General features: G+C 47.1%; 1 protein-coding gene across 1 annotated transcript in view; it reads left to right on the top strand.

Moving 5' to 3' along the window:
* The first annotated feature begins 195 nt into the window (after window positions 1–195).
* Window positions 196–19,754, top strand: part of GRIP2 (glutamate receptor interacting protein 2) — a 77,904-nt gene continuing 58,345 nt past the window's right edge. Inside the window, exon 1 of the mRNA XM_035546630.1 lies at window positions 196–321. Within this exon, the coding sequence (XP_035402523.1) occupies window positions 282–321 (40 nt within the window). The 5' untranslated portion in view covers window positions 196–281. The remainder of the gene's footprint in view (window positions 322–19,754) is intronic.

The following is a 19,754-nucleotide window of genomic DNA, read 5'->3' on the forward strand; positions in this document are numbered from 1 at the left end:
CGCCCCCCGTCCCTCTCAGTCGCCTCCTCTCCAACTGGAGCCTCGCCGGCCGGTCGCTCCGAGCCGGGGTTTCTAGCTCCACCGCCTTCATCTTCCTATCGATAGGACCGGGGAGCCCCACTAAAGACGTTTCTTTCTAAAGGATCGCAGCGGCTTTGGGTGCCTGCAAACTGGAGCGGCCAGGACGGTTTCTTTCTTTTAATTCCTTTCGTTCCCGGGCCGGGGGGCGGCGGGGAGCGGCGGCTGCGGGGCGCTGGATGACTTCCTAGGCGACAGCAGGCATGCTCTGTGGGCTGAAAAAGGACTTGCAGTCCGACTTTGGTGAGTGAACCTATATATATATATATATATATATGTTATTTTATTTTTCTCCTCTTCCAACAGTTTACTTTTGTTTGTTCTGATTTTCTTTAACCACCTTAAATATCGCTAACAATTCCGTGAGCTACTTTCTGCGGGGTGTGTGCGCGTGTCACAAATCTAAACCTTTGCATACAAGCTGGGACTGAATTGCTTGAATTTTGAAAACAGGTCCCTGCTTCTCCGGAAAGGCTTTGTCCTGAGAGCCCCCTCCAGGGCCGCCCCCCCAGGGCTGGGAGCTGGCAGCCCCTGGGTCTGTTCTTAGGGCAACGCTGCGGAGCCCGTGCAGCTGGCTTTATTTTTTCTTTATGAAAAGCTAAAGGTAGCTCTCCCGTTTTTTGAGATCAGCATGTGAGTGGGCTGGGCATCCAGCTGTGGTGAAAGGAGGGCTGCTGGGGCGGAGAGGGCTGAGGGGCTCTGCTGACGCGGCCGGATCACTGCCGACACCCCTACCTCCAGTGTCATCTGCTGCTATGCTAACAGATATTTCAGCTTGTGCCAGAAATCTGCCATTTCAACAAGATGCTAACCCCTGTCTTAGAAACCTGGAGTGGGTTACCATGCTACTGTGGAGTGTAAAAAATCTCTTTCATCTCTGCGGAAGAGTGGGTATGTAAGTGTAGAAAGGCACCTCTGCAGAGGGCACAGCCACCACAGCCTGGCCCCAGGCTCTCCAGATGGACGGGCTTGGGTATTTCCAGCTGGGTGCAGTGTTCTGGTACTTTGTTGCATGCTGTAGCTCGGCTTGTTGCAGCTAAATGTACTGCATGGAGCATGCTCTTCTGCTCTGATGCAAGCATTTCCCTTCTGCAAGCAAAGATACTGGAGCTGGAAGTACAGTGGCATTTTATAATCATTTTACATTGCCTGAAGCAGTGCAGGACTGACTTTGTACTCTCCTTGGTGTACAAATGCTAGATGCCCTGAAGCATGAACCTAACTTTAGAATTCTTTTTCCCAAAATCTGAGAAGTAACGTCAACCAGGTGCAAAGCAGCTTAGCCTGGCTGTATTGCCTAATTCCATGGGTGTTGACTAGATGCAGCATCCACTCACCGAAGCAGCACGGCAATGAGTTGTCTGGGGGCCGGGGCTTGTATCAAAGCTGCCTGAGCCCTGGCGATGAGCCCCGGTAGGCAGCAGAAGTCCAGGCACGTGATTTAACAGGGCAGGAATGCAGCCGTTTCGTGGAAAGATCAAAAAACAGCTTGGCAGGAGCTCCTATTACTCTTGGGGCTGAGCCATAAAATGGGCCCCAAGCTCAGAGGTGGCTGGCACCGACTGCACTGGAGGAATCTCCTGGATGCCTCCAGCCATGGAGTGGAATCTTTTGTCCAGTTCCTTGTCACCAGAGGCATCTGGTGCTTCATTCATGCAAGTTCCAGTGGTTGCTGTGTTGCTGCAAATTGTGATGTTGTCTGGGTGGTGGGTGATGGAATGAGAAATATTCTTGCTCTCAGCCCCAAACCATTTTTGTAGGACCTTGGGTCAATGTTGTGTGTAGTTCTGCCACCAACAAGGCAATGGTGCAGTCAGTGGGCTGGTGAGGAAGCCTTCTTGAGAGCCTTACAGCTTGAGCTGGTGGCACTCCTGAGGACCAAGCCCATGCTTTTCAGCAGCCAGTAGGTTTCCTCAGCATCCTGCAGGTGAGGCCATCCTTTGCACCTGCCACAGAGCAAAGAGAGATGGAGGGAAGGGTGACCACCTCGTCTTGTGTCTGCCCTTCCTCCTTCTCTTAGTCAATTTCAGTGCACAGAGAAAAGCTTTGAGGGGGACCAATTACTGTGCATTGCGGCTGGTTTTGCTGAGGCTTAATGGGCTCTCTTGGTCACTCAGCTGGGTTCTCAATGCTGTTGTGTTTTTTTTCCTGGCTTTTCCATGAGACTCCTCTCCTCATCTGGAAATCAGCTGAGACAGAAGCAATAAAGTGGACTGGTTTCATATCACTTATTTCAGCATTTTAGGTGTGATGGGCAAGATCAGAAACCAGATGGATTTTTTGATAGAGGCATCCAACTGTTCAGGAGTGCTTCCAGACTTCCTAGGCCCACCGTTATCGGGGTTCTCATGATTTCTTAGCTCTCCACCAGCCACTCAAAGGTTCTCTGGTGGGACATTTTCGTAACACAGATCTTTTGTCTGTCTCTCAGAGGGGAAGAGTCAGAAAATGCAAGGGGTCATGGAAAGGTGGGGTGACTTTTCTGGTTAGAGTAAGCTTGTGTGTGGCTCTGCAGTAGTGTGTTTCCAACAGAGACATGGCAATCAAATCCTTCTTGCAATCACTTCCCCGAAGTGCTTTATGGCCTTTCTGAAGTCCGGGAAGATGCTCTGCGTTTTGCTCTAGTAAACTTCATGTTCAATGAGTCCTTGCTGCAGGATCACTGCAGGAGTGGGCAGTGACAGAGCTCACTGAATCTTTTCCTGCTGCTGCTGCAGGTGACCAGCTGAGGATCCCAGCACAAACCAGCCCACGTTAAATGGTTAACTGACTGCAGCACAGGCAATTTCAGAAACCCCTTGTATTTCAGCTGTATCTATTTGGGTGTGACTTAGTGGTTTTTTAATTTTAAAACCTGGTTTGTATAGGAAACGAAAGAAAGACAGTAGATCAGTATGTTCTTCTGTGCTTTTCCCTTCAGTGTTTTTTTTTTCCCTTCTGTTAGAAGCCATGCTTTTAGTGTAATTGAGATGGAAGGAGAGCAGTGAGAATTTCCCGTGCCTTCTTCCTGAGCAGCAAGCTTCATCCTTAATTTACAGGGTGGGAATGACCACGAAAAATGACTTGTTAATAGGTCTTTGCCTCCTTCCGCCTGGTGATTTTCAGGGAATCAGCTCCCCTGTTCAGTGCTGTGCTTTCTCTGTGATAGCCCTAGATCTTCCCAACTTCCCAAATAGGCAGGGGGAGAAACAGAGAAACAATATCTGAAAGGGACAGAGAACTAATGTGAGGCACTAGAATAAGACAGAGGCACTAGAATAAGAATAAGACATCTTTATCTATAAACCTTCTAGGAGGAAAGATTTTATCTTTCTTATTAAAGAATTTATCACAATAGTGCTATTTAATAAAACTCCTGCTCATCGAGCTGCTTACATCACCTGTCAGCTTTGCCTCAGTGGCAGCAAAATGAAAGATTACAAGAAAAGGAAGCTGGTGTGCACGTACCAAGACAGACGTCCTGGGGTCTGGAGCCGAATCGCAGCGATCTTAATTTCCTTGAGCCAAAACTGGACAGAGGGTTTGAAAAGTCCCTGAGTTTGTTTGGGCCCTTCCTCTGCACTGAAGTATTATGTAGCCATGCTTATGTTATCATCCATCCACCTTGCGTGTGAACGGATCCATGCAGGAAACAATCTGACAGCTCAAATTCTTTCACTAGACCTAAATGCTAAGGAAAGGCTTTCTGCATTTCTGCAATTTTCTTTTCTGCCTTATCTGCAGTTGTGGTGCCGCTGCTTCTTCTCCTAACACAGGTGACAGATTACTCCTTCCCTCTGTGCATCACTCTTCTCAAAGCTCCCTCCTCTCTTCTCCTTAGGGTAGACAACCCCTTCCTCCCTAACTCTCAGAGGCTGTGGTCTTCTGCGTGTCTGACCACACTGCCCTGCTTCAGTCTGAAGGAACTCCAGCTGGACCACGTCTTTCTTGAACAGTGGTGTCAAAGTCTGGGTACTGCATTCAAGCTGAGGCTTTTTATCAGGGCTGGGTGAAATGAAAAGAGGATTTTACAGATCTTGTAGGCTATACCCATCTCTGCATACCACCTGGGTCCTTGTTTTTCTGGTATATGGCATGGCACTGTGGAATTTTGTTTCGTTTGTGATCCACAGTATCTGAAGAGTCCACCTGCAGAACTGTCACTTAGATGTTTTCCCCCATCCTTTGTTCATTTGGTTATTCCTGCCCAGGTCTGGTAACTTGCGTGCACCTCTGTTGAGTTGTATGTTTGTTTTCTCAAACATGTATGAATCATTCTGGTTTCAAAATTTGTTTTCCAGCCTACTTCCAATCTCTTGTAACTGGTGCCTGTCAGTAAACTTGCTAAGAGCAATCTCTCGGCAGTCATCCAGGTCATTTTATGAATACCTGGAGCCTTACCAGAGTGGGAGTGCACCCCCACAGACCTTCACTTAATACATCCGTCCCTTCTGATTGTGCACAACTGATGAATTTTCTCAGTGTGTGGTTCCCCAATCAGTTTTGCATACACTTCATAATCATCTGTATCCTGCTTCCCAAACATGCCTATAAAAATAGCACATGAAATGGTGTCAGAAGCATTTCTGAACTTGAGGTATAACAACTTGCCTTTTCTGTCTACCCAGAAACGTTGCTCTGCCACAGAACGAAGTTGCGTGGGCTTCTTGTTGACTTCTCCATGGTAGATCCGGGTTTGCAGTTAGTCCTCCCCGTTCTCTTTTAGCAGCTCACGCATAGATGGGCAATTCCGGGAACTGAGGATAAGGGGATGGATTTGTCATTCTCTTGCCCTCTACGCTGATATTACTTCTGTTTTGTTTTGTTTGAGCTCAGCATTGCATTTTGCTCTTCTGCAGTCTTGTGATGTCTTACCCATCCTCCTCAGGGGCTTAAGAATACCTGCTGATGGCTTTAGGACTTCGGTGGCCAGCTCTCTCAAGTTTTTTTTTTAAACTATGTTAAATATAAATGAACTGATCTGTGCAGTGAAAATGGGTTCTTGCTCTCTTTTCTAGAGATGGGCCATTCCACCAAATTGCTTTTTGTGGAACACACTAGACAAAGTGATGTCCTAAAACTTCTCCTGGCCTGTAGAAATGAGTTATCTATTTTTTTTCTTTCAGTTCCCTCCCTTCTGTGTATGGAGGTCACAGGGGTTTCACTCTTAAAGAGATTGTACTCACGCACAGCTCATTAGTGCACACTTGTAGGCCGAAGGATGTTTTTAATGCAAAAGGCAGACAGATCTAATAAAAATGTCAGCCCTTAGTGTCAGCTCAGCAACTGCTCTTGAGCTTTTCTCTCCAGCCCTGACTTGGAGTCCACGCTTACCTCCCTGCCAACCTGCTGAAGGAAATCTCATTGCAGCTGGAAGAGGTGCGCTCTGGCTTCGAGTGACCCATAGTAAGGGACCGACCCCATGTGCTGCGTTATGTCTGGCTTTGGGCTTTCTGTCCAGGTTCGTTACCCTTTATGATGTTTGTTACGCTTATTTAATCCACATATGCCAAGGATAACCACAGTGCTGAAGTGTTCGTATGTGTCAGGGCATGGAGGATTTGATTTCTTTTGAAAATGGACTGTTAAAATTCCTATTTGCTAGTGGATGCCAATGTCTATGGCTTGTGATATGATTTTCTTAAGTAGATGATGTGCAGTTTTACGTGGAGGATCAGAAGGCGGCACCGGGCAGGTTGGAGAGCAAGGTGCCTGTGTTTGATGTTTAACCGTGGGTAGGTGTCGCAAACAAAAGGAACAAAGAAGTAATAACAACCAGAAAGAGGTGCTGCTGCAGAACCGGAGGAGAGAAAGTAGAGCACAAATAAATATTTAGCGATGTTCATCAATTGACGATTGAATGCCAGCAGGCATAAGAACATTTAAGGCTCTTTTCAGCTGTCAGTTCGGATACCGCATAATTTTCAGCATGTGAGTAATCCCATCAGGGTGTGCATGGTCTTAAGCCTCGCTGGGACAGGAGCCCCGGGTCATTGTGCGGCTGTCTGCTCGCGGTGGCAGGGTGCTGGTTCGAGACAAGCGTGCTTACGTGGGAGTCGGGGAATTCTGCTGCTGTGACAGTCTGACTGCCAGCCTGCTTCTGAGGGGTTTTTAACAGTATTATTATTCTGTTCGTAACAAGAGAAATTACTAACCGAGCTTGATGTTCTCAGCTGTCAAATTTATTAATCTGTGCATTTTCAAATCAGTCTGGTAACTTCAGAGACATGCAGAAGCACACAGGATGTTACACGATTTTCTCTCCTTCCATTCCCAACAATCGCCGTCTCCAATTTTTTATTTCAATGGAAGTATTTTTTTTTCTTTGGCCATGTGTTTTTGTTCAAGGATCTGATAATTACATGCTTGGAGATGATGGCTTTTCAGAAGTATCTTTTCCCAGCAATTTTCGACTGGAGATGGGGATAAAAATATCTCCCCAGTTTTTTATCAGAAATGTTTTCAGTAATGTGCAATTATGAGCTCTGCCTTCATTCAATTCATCCTGGAAGAATTTGCTTCACAGGGAAATTCGTTTCCTAGCTGCTGGAGTTGCCAGCATCGTTTGGCAGCTGCAGGTTTTTGTGGGGAGGAGGGAAAAAAGGCCCAGAAATGAAAATTACTGTGAAGTAAATTGGTCCCAACACCTGGAAGCCATGAAAGGATGGAATATCATATTTTTTTGTTAAATCATTGTTAAACTGCTCCGCATAGCAGTCCCAAAATGGCCTTGTAAGTTGTTTAGCATAGCTGGGGTATGAGATGATCCCACTTAGTCATACTTCGACTGATCTGCTTCTTACTGTGCAAGTTCAGGAAATCATGTCAGAGAGGTGGAAGGAGTTGTGGTTTTCTTCCCAGTTACTCTCCAGCTTCCAGTCTCGGTATGTAATGGTCGCTCTCTTGGTATAGCCTAACGAAGCTATAAGTTAAGAGCTGGCGATGCTGGGGAGAGCAAAGGTGGCGTGCAAAAAGAATCGGAATGCTTTTGTGCTGGGAGACAGGAACTGGTGCCATTAAGAGCGAGATCTGGCTCCTTGCTGCCCTGGCGTGTGGATGCAAATGGGATTTGGTGCGTCAGCCTGCCTCGTTGCACCCTCCTCCTTCCCAAAGGAGGGAGGTGGGTCCCTGATCCTGCGTCTGCTGCCGTTTTGGGGGTCACGTGCCGTGGCGTTCCCAGCTCCTGAGCGACCCGACTTGCTCAATTTCTCAAATAACTCTTCCCTCCCAGGTCCTGCTCCCTCCTCCGTGCCCTCTCGATGCTCTGTGAGCCGACAGCTCCAGCAGGCACCATCCCCTGCCCTGTGGGACCTCTCGCCATGGTGAGGTGTGATGGCATAGCTCCCGTCAGCTGCTCTTCCCAGCCCAATAACTGAGCTAGGTCCTGGACCTGCTCCTCTGTCTTTGGGCAACCGTGTGCCTGACCGTGCAAATGATGAAGGTGCGAGTCAAACCTCTGTCCGGTCCCCTCTGACATGCCGCCAGCCTCGGAGGAGCTGTCCCAGCAATAAATCTGCTCCGCCACTGGGTCTCAGTGGAGATCCCCTCCGTTCCAACTGTCCCTGCGATGCCTGATCTGTTCGGGGTAACATCCGCAGTGGGTGGGTCAGCCCGAAATCTGAGGGACGTGGCCAAGCTCCTGCCCTGGTGATTTATAGGGGATAATTTCTTTGTGGAATGCAGTGCTGTTTGGGTAGGATTAAACTCTTGGCAGAAGAAGAATGTACACATTTTGCTAGATTATTTTTTTAATAATATAATGCATTTCCCATATAGCCTGCTGTGTAAACAGATCGTGTTCCTTCCTGCCATGAAACGCCGCGCTGTGCTGCTCGTGCTGCAGCCGTACCTCGGCCCTGCAACCCAGGGGGCAGGGGGGCTCAGGGCAGATTCCCTGCAGGTCCATCCTCTGCTGACTCCTCTGCAGCACGCATCGAAGCCAAGCACGGGGATGAAGCATGTGTGTGGGGGTAGGAGTGGACGAGGTGGTGGTCCTGGGGCAGAGCCACAGGGATATGCCTGAAATCCAGGGAAACTGGTGGGGAGTTGCTTAGGTACGCACAGATCTGGACCAAGGTCACCTGTAAACCTTAAAATCAAGGTGAAGGCAGAAGGGCTCTGAGCCAGAAGGCACATCTGGTTTTGCTCCAAACCCAGGTTTTGCCCCATGGTCTGTTGCTTCCTTGCCTGCCCTCGCTGTGCCGCCCGTGGCTCTTTTCCCTGGCGTTTCCCCACTCCTCGCTGCTGCCTCTGGGCGGAGGTGAACGTCACCCAGCTCCAGGCCCGGGTAGCTGCTGGTGAGGCTGGCAAAGAGACATAGGACGAGGGAGAGAAGCTTGTTTATTAATAATAACAACTTCAAAAAAAAGAAATCAGAGCAGCCCCCCTTACTCCATGTGCTTCAATGCCCCCGACCTGCCGTCCACCACGGCTTGGCAGGGGGACGAGCGCTCGCCCTGCAGAGGCCGGGGAACCAAGCTCTTTGCAGGCTGTGGCTTTCTCTGCCGTCTGAAAGTCCCTTTATCACTCAGCAGCCAGCTCGAGCAGTTCCATGAGCTATAATAGGCAATTAGCTCCTAGCAGATTTATGTGCCACTGCATTTTGTAAGCAAACAATCGTGTGTGTTTAATCATTAAATGGATCTGCTGTGCCTAATGTTCACGGAGCCCATCTTTTGTCTCCCTGCGCACCCGCTCAGCCTTCTCGCACCCGTTTTACACCAGTACAGACCCGCTGGCACTGATCCTTGTGCAGGGCATGGTTACTGCACTGCTGGGCAGCTGCTTTTGGTTCCAGCAGGCGGTGGCAGGAGGTAAGCACTTGCCAATATCTGCTCCTGGAGACATCCAGGCCCCGTCCGGAGGTCAGCACAGAGGGAAGGGGAGATGCCTGACCCTGTGGTGAGGGGCTGTGCTGGCACCGGTGATGGGTGGTGATTTATGCAGCGTCCCCAGGCTTCCCTGGGGTTTGGAAAGTAGTTGGGTTTTGTACTTGTAGTTAATTTTAGGAATACCTGAGCACACTGCTCTGCCACACGTCTATTACACACTCGACAGAACCTGCTGGTTTTAATTTTTATTAGCACAAGTGGCTTGTTGAATCAAAATTAAGTGCATATTTGGGAAGCATAATGTGAAGCATTACACTTAATGGGCTGTGCTCCTGACATGAGTCTTCTCTCTCCTCGATACTCTGTGGTTTTTAGCTACACCTACGTTTTCCCTGATCTCCTTGCCACTTCCTACCCTCCGTGAGCTGCACAACTTCCAGCTGTGCCTTTTCAGATACGTCTTACTGATATCTTCTCAGATCTGTGCTCCTCCAGCCCCTTTGGCTGGGGCAATTTTGGATTTTAAACATCCAAAAAAACCCAAAGCGAAAATTAATGCACAGGACTGTGCAGCTCAGATTCTGCAAAGAGCAGGATTTCAGCGTGAAAATCCTGAGGCTGTCCCTGTTTGCTCAGAAAGGTGCTCACGAGAGTGAGTGTCTCTTGTGAGCCTTTCAGAGGATGGCAGAGCCCAGCTTGCAGCAATGTGTTCTGATTTCCACCAGGATTTTCCATGCCTTTTGGGAATTTCTGTGCTGGCAATAGCTGAGACTGTGTTCTCCCCCTGCTTTGTGTTACCCGTACGATGTGAAGCAACTGGAAAGCAGACAACCGTTTGGATGAAGGCAGCTACATAAAACAGCTGGAGTGCATTAATAACTCTGCTGGAGCGGGGTCTTGTCCATTTTTCATACTAAGCGGATGCTCGCTTTCATCGCAGTGGTGCTGTGCTGATCTCTGGACATCCGCCTGTTTGGAGGATGGGATGTCAGCCAGGGCAAGCCAGGGGGAGCAAGAAGAGGGGCAAAAGCAAGAGCAGGGCTTGCTGGAAGCAAGATTTAATGGGTATTTCAGGTAAGTTTTTTAACAGCTGGCTTGATGGGGTCAGACCACACCATTTCCAACATCAAATATCTTTGAGCTTTGAAACTTCCTTATTTCATCTTGTTGTCCTGCTAAATCTGATAGTCCCTGGCTCTTTGATTTCTCGCTTTCTCCTTCCCTCCTTTCATTTTAAGCAAGGCTCTTGCTTAAACTTCCTTTAGTCTTTTAACTATAAGCTTCTTCCATCTCTCGCACAGCTCCTGTGAAGCCTCCTGACACAGCTGAAGATAAAAGCAGCCCAGGCGTGTACATGGGCCATTGCATAATGGATGGTTTGTGTGTCAGGGTCTGAAATCTACATATGTTTAGATCAGTCACGAAGTGGGAACATCTGTATATATTCATATATAATGGCTTTTGCCACATGAATGAATAATCCAACTCCCACGACTTGGTATTTACTTTTTTTGAAACATTGCTACTTAGCTAAACACTGAGGGGAGAATCACATTTACGGGACTTAAGTCTTAGTAAGGTTTAGCAGCGCTTCAGGGATAAGCTGGAAACGAGTCTAAACGGGATGCCGGAAATCTTTCCTTTAAAACAGTTAATGCTGCCTGCTGCTTCTGATTTCTTGACTCCCACCGGTTTTTAAACACTTTGCATCAGAATGCAGTGCAAATCCAGGATAAAGCACCTGATTTGCAGCCTACTGCATTGTGAGTCTTCTCTTAAGATGCAATCTTCCAGCAGTACTGGCTGTCTTTGGGGTCCTCTAAAAGAACCAGGGTTGTCCTGGTTCACCAGACTGCTCTGATTTTTCGCTGCTCCTTTTGAAGCCATAGCCTTGCTGAGACGGTGAGATCAGGGCAGTAGCAAATAAGGTCATGGGCAGCTTTGATACCTGCTTCTCATCGTTATTTGACTTTTTCATGCTAGTGCTGATGGCATCCTTTAGGTTTTATATAAATCTGTTTTCTCAGTTCACCCCTAGACCCCTTGCTCAAGCTTTTATTAGATGTTACCGCATCGAAGTGCATCTCTTCTGTTGCCTAATTTGCTTGTTTTTGTTTTTTTTTTAATTGTTTTGGTTTTGCTTTGTTTTGTTTTCTTGTGATTTGCACGAGTTTTCTGCTCGCTGTTGTCCCTGAGATTGATTCAAACCACACATGCGCTTGCATCAGTCTTCACCACCTCTTGACCTGGCACAGCAAGCCTCGAAGATCTGGTTCTTCATTTCCTCTTCTGGTCCTTCCCTTGCACAAGCGCAGGCTTGTAGCCGGGGGCAGAGAGAGGATGGCAGCCTGGACACGGGCAGGGTGACCTTCCTCGCAGCCAGCCTGCCGGGCTACCCTTGCACACCCCTTGTTAAATCTTGCTGGTGCAGGGGCTACTGATGTCCAACTGAAGTTACTCCCAGAGATTAGCACAGAAGGAGCTTTTTCCCTAGTAAGAAGGGTTTTTCCCCAACTCATCATTATCTAAGAATCTCTTCAGAATCCTGTGGGTTTTCCTCTGCCCTGTCTACTGCCTGCTACGAGGAATTTTCTATTGGCCACATCCCTGCCAAACTGGGAGAGGTTACCCAGCTGTAGCAAAGCCCAGAGGAAAATGCTCTTGTCTCAGCTGACTAATTTACAAGCTCAGGGATATCCAGGGGCATTTTTTATTTCAAAGCTCACGCTGTCTCTTTCCTTCTCATCTGTGTATCTGTTGGGGAGGGGTATTCTGGTTTTCCTCTCTGAGCAGGGAAAGGTAGCACAGGGAACCAGGGCGCACACTGATTTTTGGCTCTGCTTGAGAAACACTGATGTATCCTCCTTCTTCAGGTGGGGATGGGATCTCAAGATCTGAGCTGGCCAGAATCACGGATAAAAGTTGTGGATGAAAATGACCTTTTAGTGAACTGTGTTTTCTCTTTTCAGCTAGCCTCAGCCCAAATGGCCATCTTCTATTTTCTTTTTTTAAGACCATTTTTTTTTCAGTCCAAATGAGCCATTCACAGTCCAGTCTCAGCTCCTGCATTGTACAGGTCAAAGAGCTTAGCCCAACTACTGTGAATCATGCTCCAAATCCCTTGTCAGAGGGGTGCCGAATGATTTATAGAAAGCTTCCCATCCGTCGTAAGATGCTCAGTAACACAATGTCCAGCAGGTTAATTCTTTCCATGGGGTGGAAAGGGAGGACACACACACACATTCCCGCATCTAGGCTGAATTTCTACAGCTTTCCTTCCCAATTTCTGGCTCTTCTATCTCTCCATTAAGGACTTAGGTGCTCTTACCCCATGCTTGGGCTCAGGGGTCAGATTGCCTTTCCCTCTTCTCTTCAGTGCAGCACTACTTTGTGGTCCTGAAGCTCCCTCCCTCCCTTCCTGGGAGACTTTGGGGCATGCTTCTCTTGTGCAAATCAGGATGAGGCTTTTTCATGAGCCAGAAGCAGTTTCTTTCCACCAGGAAGTTAACCTCTTGATTTGACAGTTCTTTGATGAGACCTCGGAGGATGGAAGACAACAGGTACCGCTTTTAATGCAGAGATCACAGGGACCAAAACGGAGCTTGTAAAAGCAAAACAGGTCAAAGAATTTCTTATCGCCATCACTGCAGCAAGTTGATCTCCATTTCAAAAGGTGGAAGTCCTGACTCCCCCGTCCTGCTCTTCCCATGCTGTTGACTTGTGCCACGTATTCACAACAGGGCCGTGACACGAGGGTGCTTTGTGCTCAGCACTGCTGGTGGCACCTGGATCCTGCCTCCCCATATCCTCCCTACACCTCCCTGCATGCACTCCCGGTGTTAGGTAAGCCAGATCTGGACTGACCAGGTTTTAGGGTTGGTTGGTTTGGTTTTCTTCCTTAGGAAGAGGTCTTTGTTGCTCAGAAAACAAAACATTTTGCCTATGGACATTTATAAATTTTAACTATTGATGTATTCAAAAGAAAAGCTTACCTGCCTGCGTGTGCCTTTAGACAAACCTTTCCTGCTGGGAGGCGGCTTAGTGCCAAACCCTGTGCAGTGAAAGCAGCTGTGTGATGTTTTTCATTAAAACAAAGCCTGGTTTTGCTTTTTGACTAACTCCAGGGCTTTTAAACAAGCAGGCAGTAGTGGCCGCTAGGTTTAGATGGCACCAATTATTTGGGTGCTATGGTCTAATAAACTGACAGTATTTAATTTCATCTGCTTGAAAAGCCACAATAGAGCTGTCTTTTTTATTTGATTTCACTCCACAGTCATTTAGTAGGGTATTTGTTGCTTGAAAGAAGGGAAGTCCCCAGGGTCTGGATTCAGCCGGCTGCGTTTCTTATCCATCTCCATATTCAAGAAAAAGTTTGGAAGCTTGCTTGGAGTTAATGGGGAGAATTGTATTCCCCTGCCAGCTAGGATTTACTGCTGCCTGCTGCCTAGATTAATAAACCCAGTTGTGTCTAGAGAGGCATTCTTCCTTGGGAACGGCTTCAGACTTTATTGGTCATTTCTCACCCTATTACAATTGCTCACTTGGATAACTTTCACAAAAGATCAGTCTGAAAATGTATCTTATTCCTCTTTAATTTTTTACTTTTGAAAGGTAGTTTCTTCAGATAACACAATCAGGAGATCAGCAATATTTCATCTTCCTAGCTTATTGTTGGGCTCTCCCCAGTACAGTCTATAGTGCTTAACAAAAGAAATTGCAAAATTGACTGGAAAATGTAACTTTAATAACATCATTTCAGGCAGTAGAACCATTTAGAAATAATAATCTCATTGAGTTGGTTTCTGCACTATTCTTGTCCCTCTTGCACAAAATTATTGCACATATTGTGTGCACGCACGCGTGGATGGGACCTGCAAGGGGGTGAGAAGGTGCGTAGTTTCCCGTGCCAGCACCTCGTTCATAAACATAAAGTGATGAAGCTGTCTATAAAATTGCCTGGGAGGGTGAGAGGGATTTTGGGAAGTCTCTCTCTCCCTTCCTCTATTTCAGTTCTTTTACATTAGAAATGCAAATCTTGCTGGGGAGTGCTTAAGAAAACGGAAGTGAAGAGGGCTCTCTGGGTGAAAAGGGACCTTTTTTGAAAGGGCCCTTTTTCATATGGACTTTTTTGAGGATGTTTTGGAAGAGATGGATGCAGGTGAAGATGTTTTGGTTTTGTATGGGGAAAGCTGTTTCTGCTAAGGACCCAGCCTATGTGGTCCTTCAAGGAGCTGTTAGTAAACCTGAATAATGCACGGAGCATATCCTCACCAGAATGGGGAAAGAGTTGTCCTTGATATTTTTAAATTAGAGAAGGAAAAGAAACCCCAGGCTACTTCAGAACAACAATATAATCTCCTCTGTGAGCAGAGGAACAAATGAACCCTAATTTTCAACAGTTCTGCACCCAATATCCCTTATTCTTATCCTTACCACGTAAAAGAAGGTGGGTGGTGAGGCTGGTCTAGAGCTATTTACACAGCAGCTCTCTTTGCTTTGCTTTTTTGGGACTTTTCTACTCAAAACACTGTTGTAATGAAAGTTACAGGACTATAATCCTCTTTCAGGCTGCTCTCCCTCCCCACATGTTGAAGGATATTGGCCACTGCCTTCCAAAGGTGCAAAAGGACAGTAGATGGATGGAGGGACAGACAGCCTGCAAAGTTAATTTTCATAGAATATCAAGAAAAAAAAAAAGAAAGAAATAAAAAGAAAAAGGACATGTGTTTAACAAAAATTTTCTAGTCAATTTTTCAAGTATTTTCCTCTTTCTTTCAGTATAGCTCGAGTGGAAATTACCAGCTGCTTCCAGGTCCTCTATTGCACCCTCCTTCAGATACGCTGATTCGATGAAGTTGCTCTGAGATGGCTTCCAAAGCACTAATGGGTGGCAGACAATGCACTGTAGCAATGTCTCTGCTATATGAAAACAAGACTATAACGGCAGGTTGGCTGCAGGTTCTTAAATCACGTCTTTCTCTTTTCTTCCCTTTTTATGCTTTTTTATGGAATGCTGTGTATTTAAAGAAAGCAGGAGGAGTGCTTCATCTTGGCATTGCAAGCCGGGTCCAGCATTCGTTCTTATCAGATGGGGCTTGGGTCAGCCCTTGGGAGGTATCTGATATCCTGTGAAAGTTGAATTAAATCTTTCCAAAGCCTGGCTTCACTGCAGAGCCAGCTGAAATGGGCTTTGTGTGCACACACACACAAATTAGATCTCCTGATTGACTAAATGTTAAAATTCTGTTCTCACCTCTGTGAGACACAGGAGTCTTCTTCCACCAGAGTTAGGAGCATGTTGAGGGCTTGCAAGGGGGAAGAAGCATGCTCTGATATCTCCTGGAAGCCAACCTGCTTGGTAGCAGAGGCATGTTGTGGCCTGTAGCTTGGTCTCATAACGGCTACTGCTATGCAAATAATTATCTACATCATTTCTGCTTGAAAATGGTTGCTTGAAACAAATTGTTCCTTTAAAAGTAATTTTGGTTTCTTATTAAAAAGAAAAAAACACAGAGGAACAAAGCACGGAGTTTCTGTTGAACAATAGGCTATTGTATCTTTTACAGATCCGTTTCCTGAGAATAAAGCAGCAGGTGGTTATGAAATTAGACGTGCCTTAGAAGGGCTGGTAGATAACTGAATGCAGCCTTCAGAAAAAAAGAAGGGGAGACGCAGAGGGCGTGGGGAGATGGAATTCGTGCTGTGTGTATCAGGGAGGGGGAATTCAGACTTACAGCTTCCTCCTGGAATAACCTCAAAGTTTGGGCAGGTTCTCCTGGCTCTGATGGCAAGAGCAAAGGCTGTACAAGTGGGAGGAGGAGATGCCACAGCAGCCTCTGCTTGCGGGCACGCTCCCACCCCAGGGAAGGGAGCAAAGCGTCATTGCAGTGGGGCTGGCACAGGTACTGGTAGCCTTTTGGTGACACTCTTGGGACATTCTTATTTTTTTCCCACCAGAAGTAGCTGGGAAAATGGGAGGAAGGTCAGTTGTCTTATTTGGGGCGAGGACTTTGTTCCAGCAAGCACGGGTATTGTATATGGTGCTACCGTCCTCTTTGGCTGTGCTCTCAGATAATTTGTGGTAAGAAAAGTCAAAGAGGAAACGTTTCCCCAAGCCCTCATCTGTCTTCTGCATAACTCATGAATGCGTGCTGTAAGGGGCTTTATTGCCACTGAAGGGAAAATTACGAGGCAATTCTTAGCAACAGGCAGCCCCTGCCATTTGTGCCACAGGTGCGGTGGTACGTAGATTTATGAAATTAGGGAGGGGCTGCTCCCAATATAGCTCAGTCTATTTCAGTCTGAGTTCACCGATCAGGGGAGACTTCTTGGGTAATCTGCCTGGTGCAGAGAAGGGAAGAAGCATTTCAAACCCCAGCCTGGGTCTGAGTAGCTCCCGGGGGAGAGCTGTGTTTCAGATGCTCTGTGGTGGAGGTGAAAATGAGAGCTGTGGTGGGCACTGGGTTTTTCAGCTGGTGTACTCCCAAATCCTGGAGAATAAAGGGGAAGAAAATAGTGTGTCTTTTAAAAGGCTACGTTTATTTATTATTTGTCTTTTGGAAGCAGTCAGCACAACAGTCATTGTCATTAAAATGAATTTGTACTGCGGAATCCCAAAGCTTTAGTGACTTCTTTCTTCTTGTTTTTAAGCACACTGCAGGAGCATGGGCTGCCTTGCCTAAGGATTGAGAATATTTGTTGCTGGATGCTTGGGCTGGTTTTATGTAGGGCAGAAGCATGAACTCTAGTTCAACTTTTGCAGTATTCTAGGAAATGCAGTCTGGAGATCCCTGGCAGGTTTTGTTTTTTTTTCCTTTTCCTTTTTTTTTTTCTAACATTTATTTGGGTTCTGTTTATGTGAACTCGTGTACGACTTTTCCAAGGGCCTAAGGAGTTTTGGACTTAATTGAGCAGAAGAAAATCCCAGCCACCCTCCAAGGAGGGTGGGATCTGTTGTGGAATTAGACTCTTGGCTGAAGCAGAGGCATGGTGGGAGCTCTTGGGCTGCGTTGGACTCTGTAATTAACTAGCTTCATGCAACCTATTTGTAACAGCATTGAAAATGGGCTTTTTGTTTTCATGCCCTTGCCTCTCTCTGTCTGCTTGTCTCTTGTGGTAAAGGCTAAGCACTTGGGAGATGGGCAGCCACCGCCGTGCTGCTCTGACACAGACCAAACGCAGCCATCCCCACCTGCACGGCGATGCTGAAATAACCCAACGTCCCCCAAAAGGGATGTGCTGGAGCTTTGGTTGCGTAGAGCCTTAAAACCAAACCCAAAGGTGCATAAAGGTATGGATAGATGATTCTAATCTAGTTTTCAAGCACGTCTACATCTTCAGGCACTCAGATAACTTTAAAATCCCGTGTTTTAGAGAGCAGCTGCCAGGAGGCTGCAGCAGGAGGCTGACCCCTGCAGCTACCTGACCCACTCTCACGTGCCCCTCACTGCTCCTTATCTGACTGCAGGTGAATTTCTCCTCTGACTTGCAGAAATAACTCCTCAAAATGGATCAAATCCCACTTAGTTTTGGTTGTTTGGGTTTCTGCTTCCAGCCCTGGGCTTTTATTCTAGCAAAAAATACTGGCTTGCGTTGGCATGAATAGCATTTGGTTCTGAATGCTGTTTTAGTGTTCATTTCTCTAAACAAGGAGTGCAATTACCTTATGGTGAAATAACTGTCTCCAACTGTCTTTTTTCCATTAAACAAATGGGAGGTTTTACCTCTTGGTCTTCCTACAAGATTAATGCACTTTCTCTGCGGGAACTGTCTTCAAACGATCGAGGAATCTGAACAAGTTGCAGACAGGAAGCCTAATCGTCCCAGAGCCTTGTTTAGCCAGTGACGATATTCATTAAGAAGTGATCTGTGTTAATAACACAGACTAATAACTCTTCTAAATGAAAAACCCTTCCTTTTTCCCCCCACAGGCAGGGATAATGAACTCCTAAATCAGTGCTCTTTCCGAGAAAGCTTATTTTTTTTGCAGAGGTTGGCTTAAGACCTAGCTGATGACAGAGGATCCTGGTGCCTGTGTTCACATCTCACTGGGAATTTAACTAGGAAAAGCTGCAACTTCAGCTAAAGCCAGGGGATGTTTTTCCTTCTCTTCTTCACCTGTCAAGTTTGGTTTTGAGGGAACGAGGTGGGATTATCTCCTCTTTTTTTTTTTTTTTTTTTGGCACTGTATGAGGTACGTTACAACTCTACAACACTTGCTGCAGGGAAGGAAAGCTCAGGGCTGTGTGTAGAAAAAGAATTTAGGGGAACTTTCCTGTATTGACAGACTCCTATGGCATCAATGTATGGAAAGCATCGTGCGCTCAGTTTTATTGAGAGTCTTATGTACTTGGTGAGCTTTTCTGAAAGGTCTAGGGCTGGCATCAACACCGCTGCTTGAAAACACTAATTACAGAATATTTTCTTTGGAAAAAACTTGGCCTGCTTGGTGGGTGAGAAGAAGCTTGAAAAATACACCTGTAATGGCTCCAGCACGGATTGCTTGTAAAACGAATCTGCAGAGGCTTAAAAAAAATACATTATTTTCTGATTTTAGGGATTGGAGAGATTCATGAATTTTCGGTGCTTTGGTTGGCGCTGCCTTTGGGCCGGCTGAGCAGAGAGCCTGCTGCCTTCCCTCCGAGTCGGTGCTGTGCTAGGCAGGGGAAATGAGAGGGAGAGAGCAAAAAGAGCTGGAATTCCTTATTTTAAAACCCAAAGTAATCCCCCCCAAAGTATCCCCATTAATACCAGCTTGAGTGGCAGAGCAGGAAATGGGCTGAAAATGAACAAAGAGCCGCGCAGCGGGGATGCTAATGCGAGCAAATGCCAATTCGCACTTCGGCAGGTGGCATGTGGCAGCTTCCTCTCCTCTTCAAACATTTTAGCCAGATAATGAGTGAAAAAAAAAACAAACATTTTTAGCATAATCAACTGCATTTGGAAGGGAGAAGCGATAGAGGAAGGGGAGCTGTGGTGCTAATTATTTGCCAGCCCAGCCGGTGGCCGAGGACGTGGGGGGCTCAGTGCGAATTGCCGGCAGCGTGGGTCCCAGCTCTGGGCTGCCAGGGGCAGCGGGTGGCACACAGGCGAGCTGCTGGCTTGCTGAAATGGCAGCCACGTCTGCCTGCCAGCAGCTGCTGGGGCTGGGAGGGGGACAGCAAAACGGGGTTTCGTATCGACAGGGATTGGGGTTGCGATGGGGAAGTGAAGCGCAGAGGAGTGCCGGTGGCTGTCTAGTCCAGGGCGGTGTGTTTATGTGAAGCAGATGGTTGACTGCTTTCCTCTGCCAGCAAATTATGGAGCTGGCTCTGAACCATCTTGCGTGGCTCCCCGGGAGTGCTGGGTTCCAGTCGGTGGCAGAGTGATGCTCCCTTGGGTGTTCTACCCAGGGCAGCGCTCTCGCATGGAAGGTGAGGGTCCCAGGGTATTTTGCAGGGTATTTCACCTTGTGCTGGGTATCCTGAGCTGCCGTTTCGAGGTTCCTCCTCTAACATGCTCCTGCATTTGGGAGAGAGGTGAAGGGAGGTTACAGCCGCTGGGCTGAGCGGTGTCGGCAGGCAGCAGTGGGATCGGTGTCCTGGTGCTCCTCTGGGGGACGTCTGCCCTGTACTCCCAAACCATCCCAGTTTTCTGACTCTGCAGTTGTGCAAGGCATGGGATGACAGAGAGGGTAAGGCAGGACATTAGGAAAACCTGCTGGAGATAGAAATTAAGATGAACATGGCCAACAAAGGTAAAGAGTAAAAGCTCTGAATCTTTATTGTTACTGAACACCTACAGAAGAGGAGATGGCAGTTGGGTTTGCTTTGTTTTTAAAAACTCGCATGCTAGAGCCAAACTGCCATGAGTAAATTAAACTTTCCA

This window comes from Cygnus atratus, chromosome 10 (assembly GCF_013377495.2).
Source record: "Cygnus atratus isolate AKBS03 ecotype Queensland, Australia chromosome 10, CAtr_DNAZoo_HiC_assembly, whole genome shotgun sequence".
Lineage (NCBI taxonomy): Eukaryota > Metazoa > Chordata > Aves > Anseriformes > Anatidae > Cygnus > Cygnus atratus.